The sequence below is a fragment of the Magallana gigas genome, chromosome 5 (genome assembly GCF_963853765.1).
Source record: "Magallana gigas chromosome 5, xbMagGiga1.1, whole genome shotgun sequence".
NCBI classification, from domain to species: domain Eukaryota; kingdom Metazoa; phylum Mollusca; class Bivalvia; order Ostreida; family Ostreidae; genus Magallana; species Magallana gigas.
The window spans coordinates 46,500,689-46,516,072 of NC_088857.1; the positions used below are offsets into that span (position 1 = coordinate 46,500,689).

General features: G+C 31.8%; 1 protein-coding gene across 1 annotated transcript in view; it reads right to left on the bottom strand.

Moving 5' to 3' along the window:
• LOC105318534 (carbohydrate sulfotransferase 15) overlaps positions 1-9,863 on the bottom strand; it is a 39,561-nt gene extending 29,698 nt beyond the window's left edge. Inside the window, exons 1-4 of the mRNA XM_034446163.2 lie at positions 9,486-9,863; positions 5,831-6,056; positions 5,203-5,452; positions 4,896-5,015 (exon numbers count right to left, since the gene is read on the bottom strand). Of these exons, the coding sequence (XP_034302054.2) occupies positions 4,896-5,015; positions 5,203-5,452; positions 5,831-6,055 (595 nt within the window). The 5' untranslated portion in view covers position 6,056; positions 9,486-9,863. The remainder of the gene's footprint in view (positions 1-4,895; positions 5,016-5,202; positions 5,453-5,830; positions 6,057-9,485) is intronic.
• Positions 9,864-15,384: the final 5,521 nt, after the last annotated feature.

Here is a 15,384-nt window from a genome sequence, read left to right on the forward strand (position 1 = left end):
GACTGTCACAAATATATAGTAAAAATAGAGCTAAAGAAAGAAATAAGGAGTATTACAGAATTCAAAACAATTTGCAAAGATTATCACAAAGTATTGCTGATGGTAATTGTATAGACATTGAAAAATATGAAAAACTTAAAACTGATCTCTGTGAATATGAAAATGAAAAATGTACAGGTGCCATACTAAGGTCTAAGGCCCAGTGGGCGAATGAATCAGATAAGTGTACGAAATATTTTTTGAATTTAGAGAAAAGCAGACAAGAGTCAAACACAGTAAAGGAATTGTTAAATGAAAACGGTGAAGTTAAGAAAAATATTGATTCTATTTTAGATATGCAATACAATTTTTATTCCAATTTGTATTCATGTGTGACTATAGAATGTGAAACTAAAAATCTGTTGTTGTCATTAGTCGATAAAAAACTTAATGAAAGTGATGTTGAAATGTGTGATAAAAATATAGATGTTAAAGAAATAGAGCAAGCTATAAAGAAATGGCCAGCAATAAAAGCCCTGGTCCTGATGGATTGACTATTGAATTTTACAGAAAGTTTTTGCCACAGTTGAAAAAATGTATTGTACAAACTTTTTTTTAGAAATACATGTAGAAGAAAAAGAAACATTGTCACATTCTATGAAAATGGGTGTAATTACATTACTATACAAAAAGAAAGGTGATAAAAGATTATTAAAAAACTGGAGACCTATTAGTCTCTTGAATGTTGATTACAAAATCATTGCAAGAATTATGTCAAATAGACTGAAGAATGTTTTACCAAACATAATTTCTGATAGTCAGACATGTTGCATTATTTAAAAAAGATATTGCAGACACGTTAGTAAGTATAAGAGATATTAAAGAGATGTCTGAAATAGATGAAATGGAAGGTTATATTGTAAAAATTGATCAAGAAAAAGCTTTTGATAGAGTTAGTCATGAGTATATGTTACAGGTGTTGAAAGTATTTGGTTTTGGAGATTATTTCAGAAAATGGGTAAAAATATTTCATACAGGTATTTATAGCAGTGTTAAAAGTAATGGTCATCTTACAGAATATTTTCCAATCAAAAACTCGGTAAGGCAAGGTTGCCCAATATCTGCTTTATTGTATGTATTATGCTCAGAACCTTTAAGTTGTGCAATCAAATGTAATGGTTATATTAAAGGTATAGATATTCCATTGTCTGATAAAACTGCATTGGTTTTTCAACATGCAGATGATACGACATTATCGGTTTGTGATAAAAGGTCAATTTTTGAGATATTTAAGATTTTTGAATTGTATGGAAGAGCCTCTGGTGCCAAAATAAATGTTCAGAAGTCTGAAATTATGTGTATAGGTTCAGGAAGATTATTGGAAGATGAAAGAAAATTAATTTATGTCACTGAAACAAATGTTATAAAAATCCTTGGAGTTTATTTTGGTAGAAACAAAGAAGAGAGTGAAAATTTAAATTGGAGAAACAAAGTACAAAATATAAAACAAATTCTTAATCTGTGGAGAAAAAGAATGTTGACAATACATGGAAGAGCTAGTGTTATAAATACATTGTTGATGTCCAAATTATGGTATTCCTTGTCTGTGATTTCTATCCCATTTTGGGCTAGAGATACAATTCAAAAAGAATTTATTGATTTTTTATGGAATTATGGTACACATTTAGTGTCATATAAAGCAATTGTTGGCGAACATAAAAATGGTGGTTTAAGAATTGATGATATTTATTTGAAAATGCTGTCGTATCGACTTAAGTTTTTAGCCAAGTATTTGTGTCCTACAAAAGAACTAGTATGGAAACACACTTTTAGCTATTTTTTATCAAAAACCTGTGATTTGAAAGGTGGTGTTGAAGTATTTCTTCTACAGTTGAACAAAAAGGATTTGCAATGTCTGCCTTCTTTTTATGTTGAAATGTTTAGTGCATGGTATGCTGTGAAAAATTATGTTGATTACAATGAAAATAGAAACGATGTGTTTAATTACTGCTTGTTTTTCAATCCTAAAATTGTTAATCAGAACAAAACATTAGTGTGGGTATATTTCATAAAAGCAGGTATTACACATATCAGAGACATTTCATATGAAGTAATACCAGGATTTTTGCCTGTGTCTTGTATAGTAGAACTGATACATGAATATGATTCAGAAATTAAGGTAAAACATATCAAAGATGATTATGCAACATTATTATCAGTTATACCAGAAGAGTGGAAAAATATTGTTCAAACTTTTGCTCATGTGAAAGAAGCATTGATTCCAAATTTTTCGATTTGTGTAGAAAATAACAAATATGTGTTTTCTTCATGTACAGTAAAGATTTTTTACAAAATGTTAATACAAAAGCTGTTTAACCCCCTAATATCAAACGAATACTGGAAAGGAAAATTGCAAATAGATAATGAGTCTATACTTGATAACAGATGGGTTATATTAAGAGGAGTTGGTAGACCTCCAGATGTTGTAGAACTTGATTTTAAGATTTTTCATAATGGTATTTTTACATATGAAAAACTGTTCAAGATCGGTAAAACAGATTCAAACAAATGTCCATTATGTAAAACAGAACGCGAAGATTTATTTCATATGTTTGTAAAATGTGACGAAATGCAGGAATTTAAGAAAGATTTTATAATATATCATTTAGAATCGCTATTGAAGGACTGTGAGAATAGTGTATACAATGTTTTAGATATTGATGAAATTTTGATGACGGCATTTCCTAATGTCATGAAAAATGTTAATACGTTTTTTGTGAATTTTTTCATATCAATATGTAGATTTACTATTCATAGAAGAAGACAAATATTGTTGCAAAATAATAAAAAAAAATGGATTTGTAAAGGTTTTGCAAATATTTACTCAGACATTATATTTATTACAACTATCATTACATGTGTATAGAACAAGACAACAGAAAAATGTTTTCAAAAAAGTTTTTGAAAAGAAATCCACTTTTAAAGGAAACAGAAGGTGTACTATTGTTTATTTTTTTAAATGTTTTATTATAAAGTATTGACATGTAGACTGTGATTGTGATATTTAATGTGATGATTGTGATAATTGAAAGTTGATCAATAAAAGATAAAAAAAAAAAAGCAAAAAGCGAGGAGTTCTTTGAATAAATGCCACTGTAAAAGCGGGTGTTCGAATCGTACGCGTTTTGGGTTTTTTTGTTTATCTTTTTGTTTACATTGTTAAAATGTAATTTTCTTTTTATACTTAATAATATACATTGTTAAAATGTATTTCTCTTCTTTTCTTAATAATTAAAAATTTGCTAATGATAACTTGAAATTATTTGATATGCGTTTTCTACTACTTTTATGAAATATGAAATGTATGTTATTCTCTTTAAGATTGCACGATTTCATATTGTAAACAGATGGTTGTTGTTCAGGCAAGAAACTATTAAATGGCAAGATTAAAACGTTCCATCTCTGAATCCTTGAGAGTCTTGTTAACACAACAGCGACATACGCTGGACAAAAGCATGTAGTTGTGGTCAAAATGCAGAATACAAGCTAAGTCAAACGTACAGTGTGCGCCTAATGAAAATCCAACGATTAAATAGGCATGTATTTCACTTCCAATTGTATCGTCAGGAAAATCACATTACAAATGCGTGTTGTTGTGAAAGAAAAAGCATAGTAGCTGTACCAGAAGACACATGGACCACTCGGACCAATGACTAACACAAAGTATGACCAGTGACGAATAACAAGTCCCCTTGTTATACGTTAGTGGTTTGACTACCGCTGTCTTCCGTGTGGTATATATCATAGGCTACGGAACCGGGGGGGGGGGGGGCGCTAACTCTTTTTTTTGCAAATTTATACATTCCAAAGACCTTTTTTTGCTTGTCAATATTTTATACAAGTCTAGCCTCCCCCCCCCCCCCCCCACTTTCAATTTGATTCCGACGCCACTCATGTTTTTTTTGGAAAAACTTGTTTTAAATACATGTACCTACAAAAGGTATTACCTAAATTCCTCCTGTTTCCGAAGCGGAAAAAATCGACTACTACAAATGGTGGAATCGACTCCCCCATACTCTTTGTCGACTCCCCTGCGTAAGGGGTTGTATATGATGACTGAGGTAAATTAGTAAATAAAATATTTTTAGAAATAATCAACATTTTTGTATTTGAACTCTTTAAATGAATACGTGATTGTCATTTCAAATTTGCCAGTTTAAAGTATATGTAAATACTAAAAAAATTAAGCACAGTTACGCCTTGTTGGACATTTTCATTTGGACAATACTGTCCACCATTTAAATGCCCAGTTAACTCGTACGTTTATTACTTCTTATTAGAGGTATGAGAAGGTCGTGGGCATTTGCAACGGCTTATTCCCCAAGATTCTTAATGAATATACAGTATATGTTTATCATCCTTAAATCAATATCATTCATAGATATAGTTAGTAGCAGCTACATGTATTTGATATGCAATTTCTTCTAACGCAATAGGATTTATACGACCATCGCAACAACACCAGAGAAGCTGAAATTGACTTATTCTTGGTTTTTTTTTAAGAAATGAAAATTTGTGGATATTAATGATTTTTTAAAAAGGATATTTACTTGTAGTCCATTAGGTACACATTATTTGCAATATTTGTTTTAAATTTACATACCGTAACGTAACATGAATTTTTCAACCAGAGAATTCATAATTTTCTTATTTTTTACAGTTATTCCGAAATTTGATCATAACATCTATAACATCTAGCTTCAAGTCTTCATGTCTGTCTGTCTTTTCCTGTGTCTGTTTTTCGTCTGTCTGTCCGTCTCCTTTTCTCCCTCTAGTAGAGAGTCTGTACAGACAAAAGAATGAAAGAATCATCTCTCTCTCTCTCTCTCTCTCTCTCTCCAAGGAAAAAAAAGTACCTGTTATAAGATCTGAATACTGTGTCCCATCTTTTATAGACATTTTAGTCTCCCCAATTTTTTGAGCGTCAAACATTCGTGAGAACTGTTTTAATGTCATTTTTGTATATCCGGAGGATTCTGAACAACAAAAGTTATCATTAATCTCCAATGTATATCTTACAACATAAGATCGAGTCAAATTTATATTGCATATTCTACACATGTATAGCGAGAATAAGGGACATGTAACTATGGCAATGTACATACATTCTCCGTAACTATGGTAATGTACATACATTCACCGTTACTATGGCAATGTACATACGTTCTCCGTATCTCCTCCAGGACCAAAACCATGTTTCTTTCCTCTGAACCCCCGCATTGGGCAAGATTTGGGGGTGGTGAATTAATCTGAAGAAGAGGTCTGTTGTCCCTGTCTTGCAAACGCCAAAAATGTGAAAGTAAGGCAGGCACCGTAGAGTTTTGTTTTGAACAGAGGAAGAACTGCTTTGACTTTTTCCGGATGGTTCATACCAGCAAGGGTTTTTGAAATTCTTGAGGAACGTCCTTTTCTCCTAAGACAATTAAAAAAAAACAACCCTGACTTGTTAGCAGAATGGATTCCCATCGTGTGGTACATGTATGTGAATCATATGCTTGCCATTGTTGTCTACGATTATCGTAACTTTGGGGTATGATGGTAAAATTGAGAAAAGAAATGGACTTTAATGTTATACTAAGCACTTATGTTTTACCTGCGTTTCAAACTGAACTTGCTGCATAAGATAATTGATTACTTGTTAATTGTTCTAAACCACATAGCGGTTAAGCTGCGGGTGTTGACTTTTTACTGTCATTTGCAAACACTACGACAACGACCAGATAGTACCGACACTACCGCAATGAAAAACGAAATTACCAAGAACCAAACAAGTCATGTAAGCCATACAAACCAAGCAAAGAATGTCTTCTACGCGGGTACTGGAAATGTTGCTTGGACAAGAATATGTCTCTGGCTTTACCGTGTATTCTTTCACAAACACTTCTGTATTGTGTACAAACAGTGCCTTCAGCGAAGGTTGGGTGTATTTTTGTCGTAGATCGATTTGATGGAAAATGAGTATCACCAATACACCGAATAAACACAGGCCAAAGAAGGAGCGGGTGATGTGTTTCATCCTGAAAATAGATTAATAATTTGAAATGAAAAATGGGGTTAAATCCAGTTGGTGTTAAATCATGTTATGATGACGGAACATGATTTGATCCAATACGATGTAAATGTCATACAGTACAGGCAAAGCGGATTGCGTTACCGTCACGGTATTTTTATCGTTTCCGCGAAACACCATCGCGGTTTTTGTTTGCGGTATGGATTGCGACCGTGCTGACACCGCGACGGTGTGATTTGCCGTTAGTCCTGCTGCTGCTTCACCCCTGCGAATGTGTTCGGAATGTTTTCTTTATGGTTGCTAAGTAAGTAATAAATTCAGAGGTGTTCGAATGAAAGTTCACGAGACTTCACCGATATTTGTTCACTTCCTGTGAAATTTCGAGCGGAAGTATAAGTGTTCGGATAATATTCTCAAAATACGTAAGTACTGGTTGTTTTTCATATCACATCCTACTGTGATTTATGTTAAAACAGGAAAAGCTTTCAACATGTATGTCTTATTTTACCATCTAGCAGTTATTTATATTAAACGATAATATTCAGAACAGAGTTATCGTTCGTGTTCAAACACGTGTAGAGTGGTTGAAAATATAACCATTGGGTTGCTTAATAAAATCATAGCCATGTTTGATGCTTGTGGTGTGCTATACCATGTTTAAAAAAAAAATAATTGGTGTCTGTTTTGCATTAAAACTTAGTATATCGAGCCATTTTCAAGGAACATTCTGCATAAAATGGTATAGTCTGTTTCACTATTGATGTTATTACTAGGTCAGGCGCGGATCGAAAATTAATCCTCAGGAGGGATCTCTTTTAAGCATGTTAGTTGTTGCAACAGCAGACAAAAACTAATTTTCGTATAGTCACATTTATTTCTAGAACACATTTTATTCACCAATTAATGAAGATAAAGTTTAAAATCAATAAACCTCTAGATTTTATATTTGACTACTATATAAAGAACCTAGATACATGTACTGTGAAATAGACTTTATACACGAGGTACGATTTCTACTGCGAAACTGAAAGGGTCAAATAAAACCACGTGGTCTAAAATTTGAATGACAATAACATTCGCAGGGGTGTGCTTGTTGTTGTTACTTTACCTGTACTGTACATTACAGGCAATGCGGGTCGCTTTCTAGATCTAAACAAGGAGGTGGGATGGCCTTATGTATAAGGGATGAGTTTCGGAAACATATTACAATAACTGATGTTATTTTCGACACAATTTGCTGGCTAAAGATTAGCGGTGATGTAATAGAGTCTAATGAATGTTTATATATATGTTGTATCTATATTCCGCCGGATAAATCTTCATTTTTTAAGCAATATAACTGTTATATTTTTTACGAATTAGAGAATCAAATTGCTAAATTACGGCGGCGTGGAAGGGCCAGATGGAAAAAAAAATTAATCTTATTCGTTCGGACGAATTAGCTATTTGTTCGGACGAATAAGTTATTTGTTCGGGTGAATTAGGATTTGTTCGGACGAATTAGGATTCGTTCGGACAAATAAATTATTTGTTCGGACGAATTAGGATTTGTTCGGACGAATTAGCTATTTGTTCGGACAAATAAGTTATTTGTTCGGACGAATTAGGATTTGTTAGGATGTATGGGATCAGAGGTAAACCTCTAAAGATATTACGTTCACTTTATAATAATATTAAGTCTTGTGTTTTATTACATGGTAAGTCAGATTTTTTGTGAATAATCTTGGTGTTTTACAAGGGGAAATAATTTCCCCTCTCCTCTTTTCCCTCTATGTCAATGATTGCGAAATGGAATTTTTAAGCAATGGAAATACTCCAATTGAATTACAAGAACTATCCTTATTTTTACTGATGTACGCAGACGACATGGTTTTTTTTCTCAGTCTGCTGCTGACTTACAGTCAATGTTGAATACTTTAGAAAATTATACAGAGAAATGGACGTTAACGGTTAATGTAAACAAAACAAAAATAGTGGTTTTCAGAAATGGGGGAATTTTACGAATAGAAGATGTGTGGTTTTATAAGTGTGAACAAATTGAAGTAGTGAACAGTTTTTGTTATTTCGGACTTTTGTTGAATTACAATGGCAAATCTCATGTTACGCAAAACCAATTGTCATTACAATGTATGAAGGCAATTTTTGCACTGAAAAGGAAATGTTTTAATATGAGTCTTAATTTTACTACGCTTTTGTCCCTTTTCGACACTTATGTAGGAAGCATTGCTTACTACGGTTGTGAAGTCTGGGGCTTTCATTCTGCCCCAGATATAGAAAACATTCATCTTAATTATTGTAAAACATACTTAATGTTAAAAGGGGCACTGTAGCAACCTCTAATGATACAACGTCCACTAATGATATAATGTTGCATTAGTGGTCAGGATGTTGACCACTAATGATATAATTTTATCATTAACGAACAACCTAACCGTCCGCTAATGATATAATTTTAGATTTATATCATTAGCGGTCAAAAACCGTAGCCTCTAATGATATGGGAAAAAAATGAGAAATAAGGACTACCTTGACCACTAATGATACACATTTGCACACATTTTTAATTGCATTAGTGGATGGATTTGCAACCTTTAATGATATAATAGGATATAATTTAATATAAAATTGTATATATATATATATATATATATATATATATATATATATATATATATATATATATATATATATATATATATATATATATATATATATATATATATATATTTGATTTGATTTTCATACGATACTGCATAAGAATTGGTTAATTTCTTTATTATTTTTTTTTTTTGGTGGGGGGGGGGGGGGGGGGCGTTATTTTATCATATACATGTATTTTGTCCGTTATTGTAAAATACACCATTCTGACATTACCCTGATATTTTGCCTTTTTACTTGAACTGAAATAGTCGCATACAGACAAAATACATACCTTTTATGACTTCGTATGTTTACTTGAAGATCCAAATTGATTATCATTAATCAAAAAGGACTTGTGCTAAATATTTTTAGTTGAAGAAAGTTTGAAGAAAAGCAATTTTACGATATTAAAACATTATTGATAAACTTTTAGCGGGATTTTATTAACATGAAAAAGGTCCAATTCATAAGACTTATTCTGCCTGGTGCAGGCAGATAGCTATTCTTGCACAACGCAAACAAAAGTCACACGGGTTTCATATTTTGTGTGGAAACGTTGCCGTCATGAATAATATTGGTAAAAAACTACAACAAATAGAAATAACAAATTACTAAATAGGAATATATAGAATTTAACTTAATACCTTTAACTGTAAATAACTTTAAAGACCATAATGGTGTGCCATACTTTTAAGAATGTTTTATCTGTAAAATAAATTTCCATCTGTAACTATACTTCAAAAGTACAATTTAATACTAACAAATTTGAGCAATTACTTCAATAAAAAAGACTTACTTAGTGGTTCGAGGCACGCATCTAACAAGATTGAAGACGATTGTCAAAGTGAGATCGGACTGGTCAGTAAGGCTGACAGGAAGTGAGTGATTGACCAGATATAGTTAACTTGTACCAAAAATGATTACCGGGTATATTAAACTCAAAGTGGTTAGCTTGTAAAAAAATATTTCTGAAGAATTTTAAAATTAAACCATAGACAACACAAGACTATTTGCTATTATGGTCTGTAGCACAATTGAATCACTAATTTATTGTTAAGTTGAATATGTGGGTTTGTTAATTATACCTTAGAACAACAAAGAATATGAAATAATGTTGGTTGAATTAAAACTACTTCAACAATGGTGATTATGTCGGTGTAACAAAAAATGTTAACCCGGGTTAAAAATTGACCCGGGTTTGATAAAATTATATCATTAGTGGTCAACATTCTGTCCACTAATGCAACATTATATCGTTAGTGGTCAGTGTATCATTATATAAATAGTGCCTGTTTGGGAGGTTAACAGTTGAAATTGACACCCCGAGAGAACCATTGTCAACCGACCGCTTCGCGTCGGTTGACAATGGTTTTCGAGGGGTGTCAATTTCAACTGTTATCCTCCCAAATAGGCACTATTTATTTTATTATACTGAATGTCTTAATTTTAAAGAAATTTTTCTGCTTTTGTATAGAAATGACGTGAATTCTACGGCGAACTGTACGCGCATAATTTACGCGCATGTAACAATTCGTTGTGTTACCCGTTGCCAAGTGTGTTGCTAACGCTGAGGGTAATAGAGCAAATTATCAACTGCGTCTAAACCAATCAGATTTCAGTATTTAACATGAAAGTATAATAAAAGAGGTTGCTACATACAACGTTTTCAGTCAAATGAAATATTAAATGATTGAAGTCAGAAAAATCAACCTTTGAAATGTCAAATTACCCAAGACGGCAAATATAGCGGATAGTATGAAAGAGTTAAAGTTTTGAAACCGAAACTTTTAAGTACACACATGTACAATTAAACTGTGAAGAGCAAGTTACACTTCTGTTCAAAGACAGTTCAAAACTTTGAAGTCGGAGTCAATTTTCAACAGGGTCAGTTTTCAACGTGTCGATGTCCTTAGAAGTTTGAAAAATATTTTTCAAGCTGTTGAAAACTGACCCCAGGTATAATTTCACGACTTTTGGTATCAATTTTTCAACGTTGAAAAATGATATCCGGGTCAAATTTCAACCCGGGTCAAGATTCCTCGTTACGCCGGCGAATGCGTCATAAATGTCCAATACTCCCTAAACACACCCACGAAAAAGTTTCTGTGTAGTGTTTGTATCTGTATTGAACACAATATTTTTTTCTGTCAAATCAAGATAAGTAGCTTATTAATCATAATTTTGTTAATCTTGCAAGTTTAAGAAAAGTTATTGCTAAGTTGAATTAATTAAATAATCACTGATCGCGACTTGTCTGATAAAAATATGAAAACTGCTCATTATTGTGCTGTCAGTTAATTATCATGACTTCTCAAAATAAATTAAAGTTGAAGCGATTTACCGGAAATATAACATAAACGGCCGGTATTGGTTTGACAATCTTAGCAAACCACGGTCAACATGAACGATCATGGTGGAGAGAGATATATATATAAACGGACACCGGACCATGGCTTGAGACGATGTTGTTTGACATATATTCCTTTTAGCTCTATCTACACACACTGCACGAAAAGTCGCGTTTAATTTCACCTTAAATGCAATTTAAACGTTACGATTATTTAAAATTTAAGTATGTAGTATTACATATTGTGTGCCCGAAAACGTTTAAAAATAATTAGCATTTAATATGAGTTTACTGGATTCCGTAAAAGAACAAATTTAATAATGTCGGAAAAATTGTAAACTTACTCATACGTACAGATTTAAGTGTTCCGTAAATTAACATTATACCTCTTGTATATAAAACGTATAAATTTCATTAAACATGCTCAAAAAATTAAGTTTAATGGATATATTAAATTTGTTTGGTTAATAAAATTTAATGTTGAATTTTAATTCATTATTTGTTCTCGTTTAATTTACATTTTACATTATAAAACTGTCAAAAATTAAATTATATACGGATATCTTAAACTTCCTAAAACATTCAAATAAAAACTTTTATCAACTTACATTATACCTCTTGTTTATGCGACGATAATATTTTGATTAAACCTGCCAATATAAACTGGAATTGTATATATTTTACGTCATTATTATTTTCGTTTAATTAAATAATTATACCACCGCATACATCTTTATATAACATCAAACATCCAGTTGTTTTCTTTGAAATTGTTTTTGCTATTATTTTTGAAAATTAAAATCACACACAAGTCCACTTAAGATTCGATTTTATTGCATGTTAAAGTCTCAATGATGTAAAAAAATAAATGCGTCATAAATGTCCAATACTCCCTAAACACACCCACGAAAAAGTTTCTGTGTAGTGTTTGTATCTGTATTGAACACAATATTTTTTTCTGTCAAATCAAGATAAGTAGCTTATTAATCATTATTTTGTTAATCTTGCAAGTTTAAGAAAAGTTATTGCTAAGTTGAATTAATTAAATAATCACTGATCGCGACTTGTCTGATAAAAATATGAAAACTGCTCATTATTGTGCTGTCAGTTAATTATCATGACTTCTCAAAATAAATTAAAGTTGAAGCGATTTACCGGAAATATAACATAAACGGCCGGTATTGGTTTGACAATCTTAGCAAACCACGGTCAACATGAACGATCATGGTGGAGAGAGATATATATATAAACGGACACCGGACCATGGCTTGAGACGATGTTGTTTGACATATATTCCTTTTAGCTCTATCTACAGTACAGTTTAACAACAAGAGACAGAGTTCTTAGTCTTAATAACAAACTGTTGCTATCGGGAAAAAAACCCGAAACAAAAACAAGCAAAAACAAAAATCCATATCAGCATGAATATCGGACAATATTAGGAATTTAAACATGGAGCTGAATTTTTTTATCAGATACAAAATAATTAGGTAGAGCAAGTTCCATTTCAGAGACAGTTCAAAAACCTGTAGTTGGTCAATTTTCAACGTGTGAGGTCATCGGAGATTAGAAAAAAAAACTTTTTTGAGCGTTTGGTCGCAGTTTTAACGTTAGAAAAGCCCCCGCCCCTCCTCCCCCCCCCCCCCGCCCCCCAATATCCCAAATCAATAATCAATGTTGAAAAATGAAATCCGGGAATACATTTCACGACTTTTGGTCTCAGTTTTCAACGTTAAAAAAGCCCACCACCCCCACCCCCTCCCCGAATCATTAATCAATGTTGAAAAATGAAACGCGGGCCAATTTTTAACTTGGGCTAATATTCTTTGTTACAACGACATGATCCCTATTGTTTAAGTAGTTTTATTTCAACCAACTTTATTTGATATTCCTTGTTGTTCTAATCTATAATTAACAAACCCACACACACACACACACACACACACACACACACACACACACATATATATATATATATATATATATATATATATATATATATATATATATATATATATATATATATATATATATATATATATATATATATATAATTTTTTATCATGTTATATCATTAAAGGTTGCAAATCCATCCACTTATGCAATTAAAAATGTGTGCAAATGTATATCATTAGTGGTCAAGGTAGTACTTATTTCTCAGTTTTTTTCCATATCATTAGAGGTTACGGTTTTTGACCGCTAATGATACAAATCTGAAATTATATCATTAGCGGACGGTTAGGTTGTTCGTTAATGATAAAATTATATCATTAGTGGTCAACATCCTGACCACTAATGAAACATTACATCATTAGTGGACGTTGTATCATTAGAGGTTGCTACAGGGCGGCACATCTAATGCAGTTATTTATTGTGAATTAGGCAGAATGCCTCTGCAATGTATCAGAAAAATACGTATTTTAAGATACTGGATGAAACTTTTATCATCAAAAAATTGCATTTTGAATTCATGTTATGTTAATATGTATAATGAAACTTTAGGTAAAAACAAATGTAAAAACTGGGCTGCAGAGATCAAGAACATGTTAACAAGTATTGGGCTAATGAACTTATGGGAAAACCAATTTTTTGAAAAGCCAGAAATTATTTTAACAATCGCCAAGCAACGTATTTTTAATAATTTTAAACAGTCTCTACTAGTTGATATAATTGTCTCTTCCAAATGTACAATCTATAGATATTTAGTTGATCATTGTACCTTGCAGTCATATCTAACAAAAAGAATTCCTTTACAATATAAGAAACTTATATGTAAATTAAGATTATCATCTCATTGTCTTACCATCGAAACTGGCAGATATAACAATGTTCCATTACAAGGACGTTTATGTCCTCTTTGTACTTTAGATATAGAAGATGAATATAATTTTATATTGAAATGTCCCTATTACTGTAACTTAAGAGAAAAATTCCCTAAGAAGTTTTATTATATTAAACCCTCTGTCTTTAAATTGATTTTATTATTGTCAACACAAAATGTAAAGGATTTGTGCAATTTAGGTAAATATGATAAGAATGCTTTTGTAATAAAAAAAACTTCATGTATAAACTTGCCTTTTTTCAAGTGACCAGTATATGTATTATAACATGTGTATATTAATTGTATATGTCTATGAGCTGTACAGCTGTTGACTAATAAACAATACAATACAATACAGTTGGATTATTCTAACTAATTTAAGTAGAGTGTAATGAAATTAAAAGCATTATTCAGGCTTAAAGCATGGTTATGTAAATGTCAACCCGTGCACGCACGGGTCAAAGTCTAGTTATAAAATTAATAAATTATATTTATGAAATAGAATTTCATGAAATTGGAAACTACATTCGAATTACAACATAACATGATTTATTTTGTGATGTGTAAATAAGAACACATATCTTTGTATTTGACGTGCTTATTTCAGTTATTATTTCTATTAGTTGTTATCCTGTTTTTATAAGAATCTTAAAATTAAATATTTTCATTAGATGAACTTGTATCAATGCAGAGCAAGTTCATCTTCTCATTTTATAACTTGACACGCATAGCGCCGTAAACTGTCAATACATGTGTATGTTTTAAATTGAGAAATGAACAAATGTCGGGAATCAACTAAAGCTGCTTGGTCCGATTTTATATCAAATTTTATGCACGCTTTTAAACGATGGCTATGCTTAGTATATGTATAATAATAGACATTGTAGTAGTTTTACCCGTCAATTATGCCAAATTTCAACGAAGAAAAATACGTATAAAATTTGCTAACAAAACAAACGACATTAAAAGGTACCGCGTTATTACGCCTCATGTTAAATTTCACCCCTGACGACGAGACGGGTATGGTTGTATTACGACTTTGACATCGCTTTAAATAAAGGTCGAAATGATCAGACAAATTACAATTAAACATGTGTACGTTTTGTTCGCTAATATTTCCAAAGTCTGCTTTCTTTACAATCGATGCATAGCATGCGGGTTGAATAACCCCAATCATTCGGGGGACGAAACGATGCGGTTTCCTTTTCTAAACATTCCCGTGATGCATTTTGGTTTGTTTTTTCGTTTGCCCAAAGAGAAATTATTTTTATTTACTTTTAATATTTCTTACTTTGAAAGGAGACTGATTCTGCTGGTGTAAATAGGAGAAAGTTCATAACTTTCTAAGATAAATGATTTGTATGAAAAAAAATTTGATACTGTAATTACAAAAAAATCGGACCAAGCAGCTTTAAGTCACGATCATTTTCTGTGTATACATGTAGTGATTAACAAACCCAGGGTAGAAAACGACATGCCCTTGAGGGTTTTCACACCTATTTACGCCAAAAGAAGTCTATATCGCGT